This window comes from Hibiscus syriacus, unplaced genomic scaffold (assembly GCF_006381635.1).
Source record: "Hibiscus syriacus cultivar Baekdansim isolate YM2019G1 unplaced genomic scaffold, ASM638163v2 tig00110156_pilon, whole genome shotgun sequence".
Lineage (NCBI taxonomy): Eukaryota > Viridiplantae > Streptophyta > Magnoliopsida > Malvales > Malvaceae > Hibiscus > Hibiscus syriacus.
This window is the reverse complement of record NW_024062606.1, coordinates 3,584,430-3,597,448: the sequence shown is the minus strand read 5'-3', so window position 1 is coordinate 3,597,448 and position 13,019 is coordinate 3,584,430. Positions and strand designations below refer to the sequence as shown.

The window sequence follows — 13,019 nt, the reverse complement described above, 5'->3', positions numbered from 1 at the left end:
GGCCATGAAACGAAACCATCCAGCAGCTCTTTCCTACTACTGGAGGTTGAAGATGCCCAAAACTGCTCGTTACACAACCCTTGTCGCTAAGGTTACAAAGCAGGCCGCATATGATATGTCAAAGGAGTTGCAGATGGAGCGAGATATTGCACTCAAAGAGGCTCTTGAGTTATTGATTGGGTTGGCTAGGATGGAGCCTCGTTTTCTTAGAAGGCAGCTTGTCGATATGGTGAGCGTAATGCTACAGATTGCAGAGGTTGAATCACACGAGAAAGGCATTTGGCGATCGAGTTCGTGGTCACTTTGGCAGAAGCAATGGAGCGAGCTCCAAGAATGATGAGAAAGTTGCCGTAATTTATTAGTAGACTATTTGCAATACTAATGAGAATGTTGTTGGATATTGAGGATGATGCAGCATGGCACACTACAGAAACTGAAGACGAGGATGCTGGAGAAACAAGCAATTACAGTGTTGGGCATGAGTGTTTGGATCGTTTGGCATTTTCTTTGGGTGGTATCATGATTGTTCCTGTTGCATCAGAACAATTGCCTGCTTATTTGGATACACCTGGGTGGCAAAAGCACCATGCGGCTTTGATTTCCCTTGCTCAGATTGCCGAGGGGTGTGCCAAGGTTATGATTAAAAATCTGGAATAATCGATTTCAATTTAACTTGATGAAGAATCGTGACTTGAGAATGAAGGCAACAAATGAGATGCTTAATTACATGCGGATTATCAAGTTCCAGGCATGGGAAGAACACTTCAATGAAAGAATCCAATCTTTTAGTGACATAGACTTTGGGTAAATTCAACATTTGGTCCTTCATTTGTTATGGGTCCACTTTTATTTTCATTTATGTTATTACTTTTAAATTTTTATTTTATTTATTTATTTTAGTTCATCTCTTTTGTTTATTTAATATTTATTTAACATCTCTTATCTAACATTTTTTTTTCTTTTTAGAGGATTTTTTTATATCGATCAAAGGTAAATGATTTGAATTTAATTTTTTAAATTCTAATTTAAATTTTAATTTTTCGCAATTAAGACAACTGATAAATTAATTGGTACCGAAAGGGCGATTCAAGGGTGCTAATCCTTCCTTGACCGTAACCGACTCCCGAACCCGATACGTTTCTGGTACAACGCAGATCTGGAAAGAGGGTGTCCGGCCCACCTAAATGTTTTTAAAATGGTCGGTGGCGACTCCAAATCATTTAATCCAAGTCGAAGCCCAATTCCGGTGCCCAACCGAAAGACGGTTACGACAGCTTGGCGACTCCGCTGGGGATCAGGTAAGTGAGTCAGGCCGAAATTAATTTTTGGTTTTCTTTTTTATGCGAAAATGTTAAATTTTAATTTTAATTTATTTATTCGATTCCAATTATTTATCTTTGATTATTTTGTTTCAAATAAATAGTTGTACTGATGTTTTTTTAATGATTTCAGATTTTTTTCAAAATTGTCATCTCTAAGCTCTAAACCCGAGCTCCGAACCCGTTTTAAGTGGGGGTGAAAGCGACGCATTCGTGTGAATTTATTCACCGCATATGCCTAGCAAGTAGCCTTCGGGATTCATATACCTTATGTCTTCGTGTGAATTTATTCACCGTGCGGGCATAAGGGAATGTGTCCTCTCGAGTTTAACTTAGTCCACACAAGCTTGTAATAGGCTTAGGACTAAGGGTCTGGCAAGCCCAAGGGGGCACCGGCAAGGAGAACTCGAGTACCTTTTTAGAACCTAAACCGGGAGAGTGCAGGGAATTAGAGCTCACCCCAAGACCTCATTCCAAACCCTAGGATGCTTTGTTTCCTGCTTTATTTTCTGTTCAAAGCATGCGAACTAGACAAATATGCGGTTAGGATTTGTTTGAAATTAGCATACGGGATAGAAATCATGTCCGAGTAGGAAATATTAAGCATGTTCGGGTAGATATCATGTGGGGTAGGACTTTTATTTTTCATGATTATTTTTACCTCACTAACTTTTTTTTCTCTTTCACTTTATTTTCATCCCTTGCATCATTTAAAAGAGGTGTTGATCCACCAAAAACGTGTTTGCTAAATATGAATAATCTGCATTAATGGACAAAGGGGTTGTAATACAAGAGATGAAAATGCAGAGGACAGTCTACAAGGAGACTATGTGTCACATTTAATCCAGAAGACGTGGTGCCCGCGATTGAAGAATATATCACTATACTGCATTATAAATGACTCAATGAACCGGGTCTACATCAAGCACAATGAAAGTCTATCTTTGAAGAACTGACTGGCAGAAGTTGCAGGGGCAAGATGAAGACCACTGATCTTAAGAGTCACTTCAAAGACGACAATGGCAAAATGATAACTGAAATGGGAGACCATTACTGACGAATTCAAGAAACAGACAAATGGACTTAACATAGTTCCTATCAATTAAGGGCTCCAATGACGTATTTGTTGGGAACAGGCTCAACGAAAGATAAATGCCGGAGGTGCAGTCCTTTAAGAATTTTTTTTTTTTAGGGCAAACAACTCGTCATTTGCACTGTTCATCCAGAGAAGCCAGAGCGGTTCGACAGGTTATTCAACTGATGACGGATGAAGGCAGAAGACTAGTCAACATGTTAGAAGCTGTCAGAATATTTTTTGTCTCTTATAAGATAAAACACTTTTGTCCCCAATAAGGATTATTTCTAGTAACAGACACATTTTTTGGATCAATGCCTCGAACATTTCATGCATCATGCATTCAGACATATTGTGCATTTTGTTATTTTTCTTTACAGTCGTATTATTTTTCCCTTTTCATTACATTCACATGTCTCATAAAAGATGAGAACATTTCGATCCTATGACATATAAGGAGCTTTACCAACAATTGTTTGACGCACACGTGATGTCACCATAACCAGAGATGTCCATGAAGCCCCGTACCCCAGGTAGTATGATGAGAACGCTCATTGCGAAAATCATAGCGGAGTCCTAAGGCGCACTATCGAGAATTACTCCACAATCAAGAGAATCATACAGAAAATATGTAACAAGAATCGGATCGACTTCAACAACTTGGGGGCATTCAAGTGAGGAAGATCATTTCATCATTTGAGGCATTCTGTTTGAATATGTTTTTCATTACTTCTCAAATTTTTGTAAGGAATTTTGAATGAATCACATTTGCAAACTTGCAATTCTTTGAATATCATTTGAATTAAGAAACTCTGTAAATGATTTAAAGTTACAAATCTTTTGACAAAGTAACATGATTTAAAACAAGGACTTTGACCTTACCCAGAATATACCCTCAAACACCGTACCCTGCTCTTACAATTAACCAATACAACCTTTTCTTTTCATAAGGTGCGGACAACACGGGGCATCATTTGCATATGACAATTACTATGTTTTTTATTTTTAAGACGTTCAATGACGATGATGATCTTTACAAATGAAAGAGTCGAGTAGGTGAACCCAGTTTAGGTCAGTTGTTTGAAAATTGAACTCTAAAGATGAGATTCCTTGACTTTCAAAAACACCTAGACTATGACAGGTTCTTCTTGACAATCTTAAGAAATTAAATCCGTAAAAACTGAGCTATTCCGCTAAGGCAATTGGTTATAGAGGAAACTTGAAAGCCCTGGCCTTATGAGTAGATTACGTTCAAACCATGACATTGCTCGGACACTTGGCAATTCGGTGTTTGCTCCACTGCTCTTGTCAGGTTGAAGACTCTGTGATGAGATGAACCCTTCAGTTGACTTGATAAGAGTGATTACAATGTTAAGTTGTCCCTCTAAGGCAATTGGTTAAATGCCCCGGCTTTATGGATTCAGCTAGCGAGATAATGACAAATTAAATCAAATTTATCTAAGAAATTTTCGGTAAAATGGACTAAGGGAGTTAAGGAACACCTGTTATAGTCAACTACACACGAGCACTCAAGAATTTCATTTTTAGACCGATATTTTTTGCACTGCCTTTGTTGGAAGAGCCTACAAAGCTTGAACAAATGAAAGATTTCAGAGGACTGAGATAAAAGGTCTAGTAATTGATCATGCTAGTTGCGTCATTTTGTCCGCACCCAATTAAAGTGCCAAAGCATGTTGCGATATTTAAAAAATGACATTTTTTACCAAAAAACCTTAGAAAGGATGCCAACCTAAAGCCAACTCATCCATTTGAACATTTGTCAAAGATTTGTAACTCTGAAAGCATTAAAAGAGCTCTTGATTCCTTTGATATTTTTTTTCATATTTATAATTTGATTCAATTGCGAACAATATTTTACAACATTTTTATCATGTCTCTCTCCTAAAACAAGAAAAAGGAGAAAAACATTTTCAAGCAGAACAGTCTCAGATATGAAAGGTCTGTAAAGTCAAAGCTCGGGAAGAAAATGGGGCACGATCCATTCCAAGGACCTGATTGGCAGGCAAAGCACGAGACTCCGTCCAAGAAATAAAACATAATTTATTCATGTTGCATGCGTCTTAGACATAATTAGGTGCATCACATTCCTCATTTTAGCATACATGATTTTTACAGCTTTTAGAGTCGAGGATACTTGATTCGTAAGCGCCTTTAAAGAACGATGGTGGTTGCTTAGCTCGGCAGCAAGAAGCTACACTTCGACCAACTCGACAGATTGAAAGTTTCTCTCGAAACTACACATATTGCTCGAGTGCCAATTTCAACTTCACAACGAAGGATATTGGACTCCAGACAACGCAAGTTCAACTTCACGACGAAGGGACCACTGGTTGTCAACAAACAACTTCTCAATATCAGAGCCAATTTCAACTTCACAACGAAGGATATTGGACTCCAGACAACGCAAGTTCAACTTCACGACGAAGGGACCGCTGGTTGTCAACAAACAACTTTTCAATTTCAGAGCTAATTTCAACTTCACAGCGAAGGATATTGGACTCCAGACAACGCAAGTTCAACTTCACGACGAAGGGACCGCTGGTTGTCAACAAATAATTTCCCAATTTCAGAGCCAATTTCAACTTCACAGCGAAGGATATTGGACTCCAGACAACGCATGTTCAACTTCACGACGAAGGGACCGCTGGTTGTCAACAAACAACTTCTCAATATCAGAGCCAATTTCAACTTCACAACGAAGGATATTGGACTCCTGACAACACAAGTTCAACTTCACGACGAAGGGACCGCTGGTTGTCAATAAACAATTTCCCAATTTCAGAGCCAATTTCAACTTCACAACGAAGGATATTGGACTCCTGACAACGCAAGTTCAACTTCACGACGAAGGGACCGCTGGTTGTCAACAAACAACTTCTCAATTTCAAAGCCAATTTCAACTTCACAGCAAAGGATATTGGACTCCAGACAACGCAAGTTCAACTTCACGACGAAGGGACCGCTGGTTGTCAATAAACAATTTCCCAATTTCAGAGTCAATTTCAACTTCATAGCAAAGGATATTGGACTCAAGACAACGCAAGTTCAACTTCACGACGAAGGGACCGCTGGTTGTCAATAAACAACTTTCAACTTCACGACGAAGGATATCCAACTCGAGAAGGCTATCTGCCAAAGACCTTCGAGTTCGATTACGCTCAGCTCTAAGGCACATCATTTACAGCATAACTTAAGTCGAGAAGGGTTATCTTCCAACCAAAGACCTGACGAGTTCGATTTCATTCAGCTCGATGACAGCGATGAATTGCTTTCTGGATAAATTTTCAAGCCGAAATCTTTAAACCGAAAAGAAGACAAAGGCCCAATTCCAGGAAGCTCAATCACATTTGAGAAGACCGGACAAAAACTGGTTGTCTTTTTCGTCTTTTTCCTATTCTTGTTAACACAAGAATGTGCAAAGAGGGGCAGCTGTAGACACCCGTTTTTGACCGGATTTTATATTTTTATTTTTATTATTATAATTTATTTATTATTATTAATAAATTTTTTATTTTATTTTTTATAGGACCATATGTTCAACCCCACTAGTCCACTACCCTTCCACCACTACCATGCCATCATAAATCAAGGAGGGAGTTGTTTTGAGTGGGGATCAGCTAGGAACTTAGTGGGGACCCTCTTGTTATTTAAAGATGGGGACGTGCAAGCCATGAGGGGGGAGCAAGAACAAAGCATCAAAAAGACAAAAAAAAAGGGGCTCGGCTTTCTCTCTCTCTCAAGTGGGGGGTTCTTTCAAATCCAATGGAAAGTCAGAAAACTGCACATACACTAGCTTGGACCTGAGAAGGAGCTACTTCAACTTGCAGTCTTTAGAGAGTTATGGGTTTCTTCTTCAAATTGATCTCATTGGACCTGCAGTTCCGCATCATAGAGATGGTGTAAAGATTGACCTACACAACTATGCCCATTGTATTGAGCAAAATTGCAATAGTAAATGCAAAAATGAGAACATCGGCTATGTCGTAGGTGCTCGCACATCTTCTTTGGTGACACTGTAACTACATATAGGATACTATCATGAGCGTTTCATTGATGTATCTAAGAGAAAGAGCCATCGCCGGAGCCTCTGTACACTGTTTTTGTGTGGAAAAAAATCAAAAGGGAGACCTCTCTTTTACATATTTTGGGGTTTTTATATCTCCGTTGATTACAAATCAGATTTCCTCTTTTTTTACAATATTTTCTCTTTGCATATTCGTTTTTGCTGATGGTGCACTTGGGTGCTCAGTTGGAAGTTGATTGGAGGTGTTGGCATGTTGGCGCGGTAAGACTTGATCGATTTGGTGCTGGTTGGGAGCGTTTGGAGCTGCTCACGTGGGGGAGCAAGAACAAGGCAGAAAAAGAATTGAAGGGAACAGAGAGAGAGAGAGGTGCTATGGCCTCTCGGCCATGAAACGAAACCATCCAGCAGCTCTTTCCTACTACTGGAGGTTGAAGATGCCCAAAACTGCTCGTTACACAACCCTTGTCGCTAAGGTTACAAAGCAGGCCGCATATGATATGTCAAAGGAGTTGCAGATGGAGCGAGATATTGCACTCAAAGAGGCTCTTGAGTTATTGATTGGGTTGGCTAGGATGGAGCCTCGTTTTCTTAGAAGGCAGCTTGTCGATATGGTGAGCTTAATGCTACAGATTGCAGAGGTTGAATCACACGAGAAAGGCATTTGGCGATCGAGTTCGTGGTCACTTTGGCAGAAGCAATGGAGCGAGCTCCAAGAATGATGAGAAAGTTGCCGTAATTTATTAGTAGACTATTTGCAATACTAATGAGAATGTTGTTGGATATTGAGGATGATGCAGCATGGCACACTACAGAAACTGAAGACGAGGATGCTGGAGAAACAAGCAATTACAGTGTTGGGCATGAGTGTTTGGATCGTTTGGCATTTTCTTTGGGTGGTATCATGATTGTTCCTGTTGCATCAGAACAATTGCCTGCTTATTTGGATACACCTGGGTGGCAAAAGCACCATGCGGCTTTGATTTCCCTTGCTCAGATTGCCGAGGGGTGTGCCAAGGTTATGATTAAAAATCTGGAATAATCGATTTCAATTTAACTTGATGAAGAATCGTGACTTGAGAATGAAGGCAACAAATGAGATGCTTAATTACATGCGGATTATCAAGTTCCAGGCATGGGAAGAACACTTCAATGAAAGAATCCAATCTTTTAGTGACATAGACTTTGGGTAAATTCAACATTTGGTCCTTCATTTGTTATGGGTCCACTTTTATTTTCATTTATGTTATTACTTTTAAATTTTTATTTTATTTATTTATTTTAGTTCATCTCTTTTGTTTATTTAATATTTATTTAACATCTCTTATCTAACATTTTTTTTTCTTTTTAGAGGATTTTTTTATATCGATCAAAGGTAAATGATTTGAATTTAATTTTTTAAATTCTAATTTAAATTTTAATTTTTCGCAATTAAGACAACTGATAAATTAATTGGTACCGAAAGGGCGATTCAAGGGTGCTAATCCTTCCTTGACCGTAACCGACTCCCGAACCCGATACGTTTCTGGTACAACGCAGATCTGGAAAGAGGGTGTCCGGCCCACCTAAATGTTTTTAAAATGGTCGGTGGCGACTCCAAATCATTTAATCCAAGTCGAAGCCCAATTCCGGTGCCCAACCGAAAGACGGTTACGACACAATATAAATAAAAATTTATATAATAAAAATAAAAAAATAAAAATAATCCTGTAAGTTTTAGCTATGAGAAATATTTAATTTAAATTTAAATTAATTTAATTTTAAAAATAATTTAATTTTAAAATAACATGAATAAATAATTTAATTAATTCAAAATTAAGTAACCAATTTTAAACAAAACTATTACGATATTATTAATGATATATATATTTATAATCTATTTTTAAGAATTAAATTAAAACAATTTATCTATGTGATTTTATATTTCGGATAATTTAAAGTTTGTTACGGCGTTGCGGCGCAATTTATAGCATGTTGCGGTGTTACGTAATGGTTTTAGACCGCATCAATAGTATTCACAATTCCAACATAGACCTTAAGTTTGATCTATGTGCGGCATAAAGTATTCAAGAATAAGCCCATTCGCAATGGCTCTCTAGTTTGAAGTTACCATTAGGACGAATCCAAGCTTTAACATTAAGCCCAATCAAAACAGTGATACATTATTGCCCGGAGCACGGCTGAAACGGCGGGTATGTACGCCGTTTTGTTGCGTGCGAGGAGCCAAGTCGGCCCCATCAGCTGGCAGTCTCGGTTGAACATCTTGCTGGCTCTGTTGTCGCTCCTCGTGCTTCCGTTCTTGCTGTATCCGCCTTTGAGCTTCAAATTTACAGAACGATAATGTCACTTTCACGGGTCTACAAGAATGCATCGATTTAGCGCAAACCCAGAAAAAGGGAACAATTATCATTAATTACTTTACCTTTTGGAGAGCGCCAAGGCATTTCGTACACCCAGCATAGGAAGAGTTCCTGCAATCCCTCTCCAAATCCTTCATCCGCAGCCGTCGGCGTACCTAGCGTGAGCAGCATAAAAGCCAAGCAGCTAACACTGGATAGCAGCGGCTTCTGTCCAGGTTATGACCACAGGCGTCGTTGACGCCGCCAAATAGCTCGGCTGACAGTTCGATACAAATTTTTGTCATTGAAGTGTAGTTTTTTTTTATAGTAAAGGTTAATTTTTGCAGGTACAACTACTCCCCCGATTAACTCTGACCACCTTACAGGTACAACGCCCCTTTTTAGAAAAATCTTGAACAAAACTGCTCAAGTGCTCAACCCTTTTGAACACAACATCAGACAAGATCAACTGTCTGCACCAAAAATTAACAATACTAAACAAAACAATCCCAACCAACTATAGTCTGCACACATGACTTAGCCACTTATTTAATCAATGTCCTAATCTGACTTTAATCTTCTCCATCAAACTAACACAGTCTTTCTCATTCAACTTTCTGGGAACTAGAGGAACCCCCAAGTACATGACTGGCAAGGTTTCCAACTTGAAACCAATTGCCTCATGAACAAGAACCGAGTAGTAGCCATACCAAACACAAATATCTCAGACTTTGGAACATTGAGCCTTATCCCAAAGAACACATAGAACTTCTCTAATATACATTAACTCCTAAAATGGAATTCAATGACCCTTTGAAAAAAAATCAGTAAATCATCTGCAAAGCACATATGAATTAGTCTCACTTTTCTGATCTTCAGATGATAATGGAAGATCTTCTTTACATCAACTGCATCTAACAAAGGAGTCAACACATTCATTACTAAAACAAAAGGTAGGGAGAAGTGGATCTCCTTACCTAATGCCTCTCTGGCATTTGAAAAAACCAACCAATTTGTCATTGAATGCAATGAAAAAAATTAGAATCAGTAACACAAGCTTCAATCTATTTTTTTGAACCGAACAGGCACTCTCAACCTCTCCAAAACATCTAATAGAAAATCTCAATTTAGAGAATCAAATGTTTTTTACAGCTCAATCTTAATGGCACATCTAAGGAAGATAATACCCTTGCTATATCCTTTAACAAGCTACTGAACAAGAAGATTATTATCCACAATATAAAAATATACGAGTGTTGATTTTTAAATTGTAAAAAATCTTTAAACATATACTCCCTTACTACTCGGACCATAGTTTCAGTCAGCCTTCTTCTCAGACTTTTCGGCTGTAAAAGTTTATCACATGCCCGTTGCTCTTCTCCATGCGTCCCCCTGTATTATTGTACCCATTTTATCATACATAAATCAGTATTTTCATGTCACATTAGTATTGTGACATCTGGATAATGAGATTAATAGGAAAAGAAATGCTTACATTATTGCTGACTTTGGCTTAACCAAAGACTCAATCATACAACTATCTTATTTACTCTTGGTGACATGATTGTTATAATCATAAATAAAGTGAGTTGATGGTAACAATTGATAAATAGAGTGACCTAATTGTAACTAAAAAGTTAAAGATTGCTACACAAATAATGATAAAGTCAGATGATTGTTACAAAAATAGCAATCACAGGAAAATGTATATATAAAAGCAATACAAACCCAAAAAGCCATAAAAAGAAACAAAGCCGAAAATCAAAATCACTGATAATGATGATTCTTTCAGCGTTACAGGTCCAAACTCTAAATGCTGTAGCCTATGATGTTTAATGCATTATTTACATAAATTCGCTGAAATCCAAACCATTAGGAATTTCAAACTTGAGAAAGCTGCTGAAGCTCTCTCTCTCGTCATCCACGCTGCTGCTGCTGTTGATGAGCGTCGACGACGAATTCAACGGCGTCGGACTCGATATGGGCGTTGACCTCAAAGAATCCATGTTAAAGTTCTGGCTGCACCCATCCACTGACCGGATGTTCGAATTTTCAGATATTAGAGGAACCGTCGGATTCGCACTACACCGAACATAATTTGGCTGCGAACCCAACGTTTCTAGGGAATTCGGCCAGCAGAAAAACTCTTCTCCACCGGCTTTCATGGGTTCCATTTGGCTTAGCATCGAAGAGCAAGGAACAGTGGCCGATGTCGAGCATGTCGAGGGTTGAACTTGAGCTTGAACTTGAAGCTGGTTTGATTGTAACGTGGGAGGAGGAGCTAGGTTTTCTTGAGAATCATTACAAGTCTGCTGGTTCTGCTGGAGACTTTGTAATAATATTTCAGGGTTCTCTAGTTTCAACGACAAGAGCGTGTTGGCTAGCCGCAGTAGTTGAGGGTTCAGTAGGGCCTGTGCACCTAACAAGCTCGACACGTTCACAAGCGACTGGTTGCACAAAGTCGAGCTCAGAATAGACGAAAGATCAAGAAAATCGAGGCGAGGGGCATGCGTGACCGGATCGATCCCGTTTCTGAGAAGCCTTTTCCTTATATGAGTGTTCCAATAGTTCTTGATCTCGTTGTCGGTCCTTCCCGGTAACCGAGCTGCAATCGCCGACCATCTGAAAATACGAAAGCGAATCCGGTAAGGTTATGAAACGACTACACAACTAAACTAACATGGAATTGAATAGAGGGTAAAAATCGTACTTGTTGCCCAAGATACTGTGCAGTTGAATTATCGTCTCTTCTTCTTCAAACGAAAACCTTCCTCTCTTGATGTCAGGTCTAAGGTAGTTTGTCCATCTCAGACGGCAACTCTTTCCACACCTTTCCAGCCCTAAACAGTTCATTCAAAAGCAACATCAGAATCTACCAATACATACATACATGCATACATACATAGGAGAGAATTTCATACCAGCATTCTTGGGGAGGGTACGCCAGTTGCCGGGGCCATGAATCTGAATATAGTTAGTGAGCTTGAGATCTTCTTCTGGTGTCCATGGACCTCTCTTGAGGCCAGTTTTGTCACAGCAAGGTGTTCTTCCCATTGATTTTGCTTTGGAGGAATTTAAAGTTGCAAATTATGAGTCCTAGAAGGAAAAATGGCGAAAAGTGCAAGTGGTGAATCCCAAAGGAACGATGAAGACCCTATATATATTATTGAGAACGAGCAGAATGGGTTGTTGAAGTCAATGAGATTTGGTGCCGGCCTCTTGACACGTGTCTCTTACTTTTGTGCATTTCTTGTTTACGTACATATTAGTATTTTATTTTTTATAATTTTGGGAGTGAATAAAGGGATATATATTCCGCGTTCGTATTTAAGATCTTAATTAATAATAATAAGTCTATTACCAACTAATGTCGTTTGATTATACGGATGATAAACGGGTATAATTTCATGGATTCTGTACCGTATTCGCTCTAATTGGGGCGAGGATGAGTATAACTTTAATCTAATTGGGACGAGGATGAGTATAAATTTAGTGGGTAGTGAACGGGTGTGGATTTGGAAAGTGGTATCTGTCGCGGGTAGTGGGCGGGTGATGGATTTGAGATCCTACCCGTCCCGCATCCGCCGGCCCACTAAATACCCATTAAATTTTAGATCATTATGAATTTAGGTATAATTTTAGAGACTAATTTATAAATCTTAATATTGTATAAGATATAACTTATAATTTAACCAAATATTATGGATAAGTTTATGAATCAATTTTTTCTAGGCTTTAATTTCGTCTTTTATATACTTTAAGATCTATGTTAACACTTAACTCAGATAATCCTTGGTTTATTTTATTATGTTTCTTAATGGACGTGTTTGTTATATGTTTGTTATTTATGTATAACTTACGGTTGCTGTCAGGCGGGTCTAGTCGGGTACGTTTCTAGTTGGATAGTGGGTGTGGGGATGGATTTGAGAATATACCCGAGTGGGCAGGTGTGGATTTGAAAAATTTTACCCATCATGGGTGGTGGGCGGGTGGTGGATTTGAAAATATTAGATGAGTATGGAGATAAGAGAGGGGGTATCCGTACCCGATTCGCCCGTTTGCCATCCCTATTTGGTTCGTGCCTATCTTAAGCTTAATTTCATTTTATATCTTGTCCAAAATTATCCTCATCTCGGCCTCTTGGCACTCTCGTTATGAACCGCCGTCACAGTTATTCACGTTGCCTACCTTATCAACTAAGATGTCCTACCTCAGTATGCTAGATTAATATGATGGAAGAAATT

The 13,019-nt window shown here is 38.8% G+C and overlaps 3 protein-coding genes across 3 annotated transcripts; 2 read left to right on the top strand and 1 right to left on the bottom strand.

The window, feature by feature from the left end:
* The first annotated feature begins 4 nt into the window (after positions 1-4).
* LOC120215845 (probable inorganic phosphate transporter 1-12) lies at positions 5-337 on the top strand. Its single transcript, XM_039213388.1, has one exon. It carries the CDS (start codon positions 5-7, stop codon positions 335-337), a length of 333 nt encoding a protein of 110 aa, XP_039069319.1.
* A 6,488-nt stretch (positions 338-6,825) lies between these two features.
* On the top strand, positions 6,826-7,158 carry LOC120215843 (probable inorganic phosphate transporter 1-12). Its single transcript, XM_039213387.1, has one exon. It carries the CDS (start codon positions 6,826-6,828, stop codon positions 7,156-7,158), a length of 333 nt encoding a protein of 110 aa, XP_039069318.1.
* Positions 7,159-10,582: 3,424 nt separating this feature from the next.
* LOC120215879 (transcription factor MYB41-like) lies at positions 10,583-11,862 on the bottom strand. The gene is made up of 3 exons (XM_039213408.1): positions 11,697-11,862; positions 11,486-11,615; positions 10,583-11,397 (listed from the first exon to the last, which is right to left on the bottom strand). The coding sequence occupies exons 1-3, from the start codon at positions 11,827-11,829 to the stop codon at positions 10,620-10,622; spliced, it is 1,041 nt and encodes a 346-aa protein (XP_039069339.1). The 5' UTR covers positions 11,830-11,862; the 3' UTR covers positions 10,583-10,619.
* Between the last annotated feature and the right edge of the window lie 1,157 nt (positions 11,863-13,019).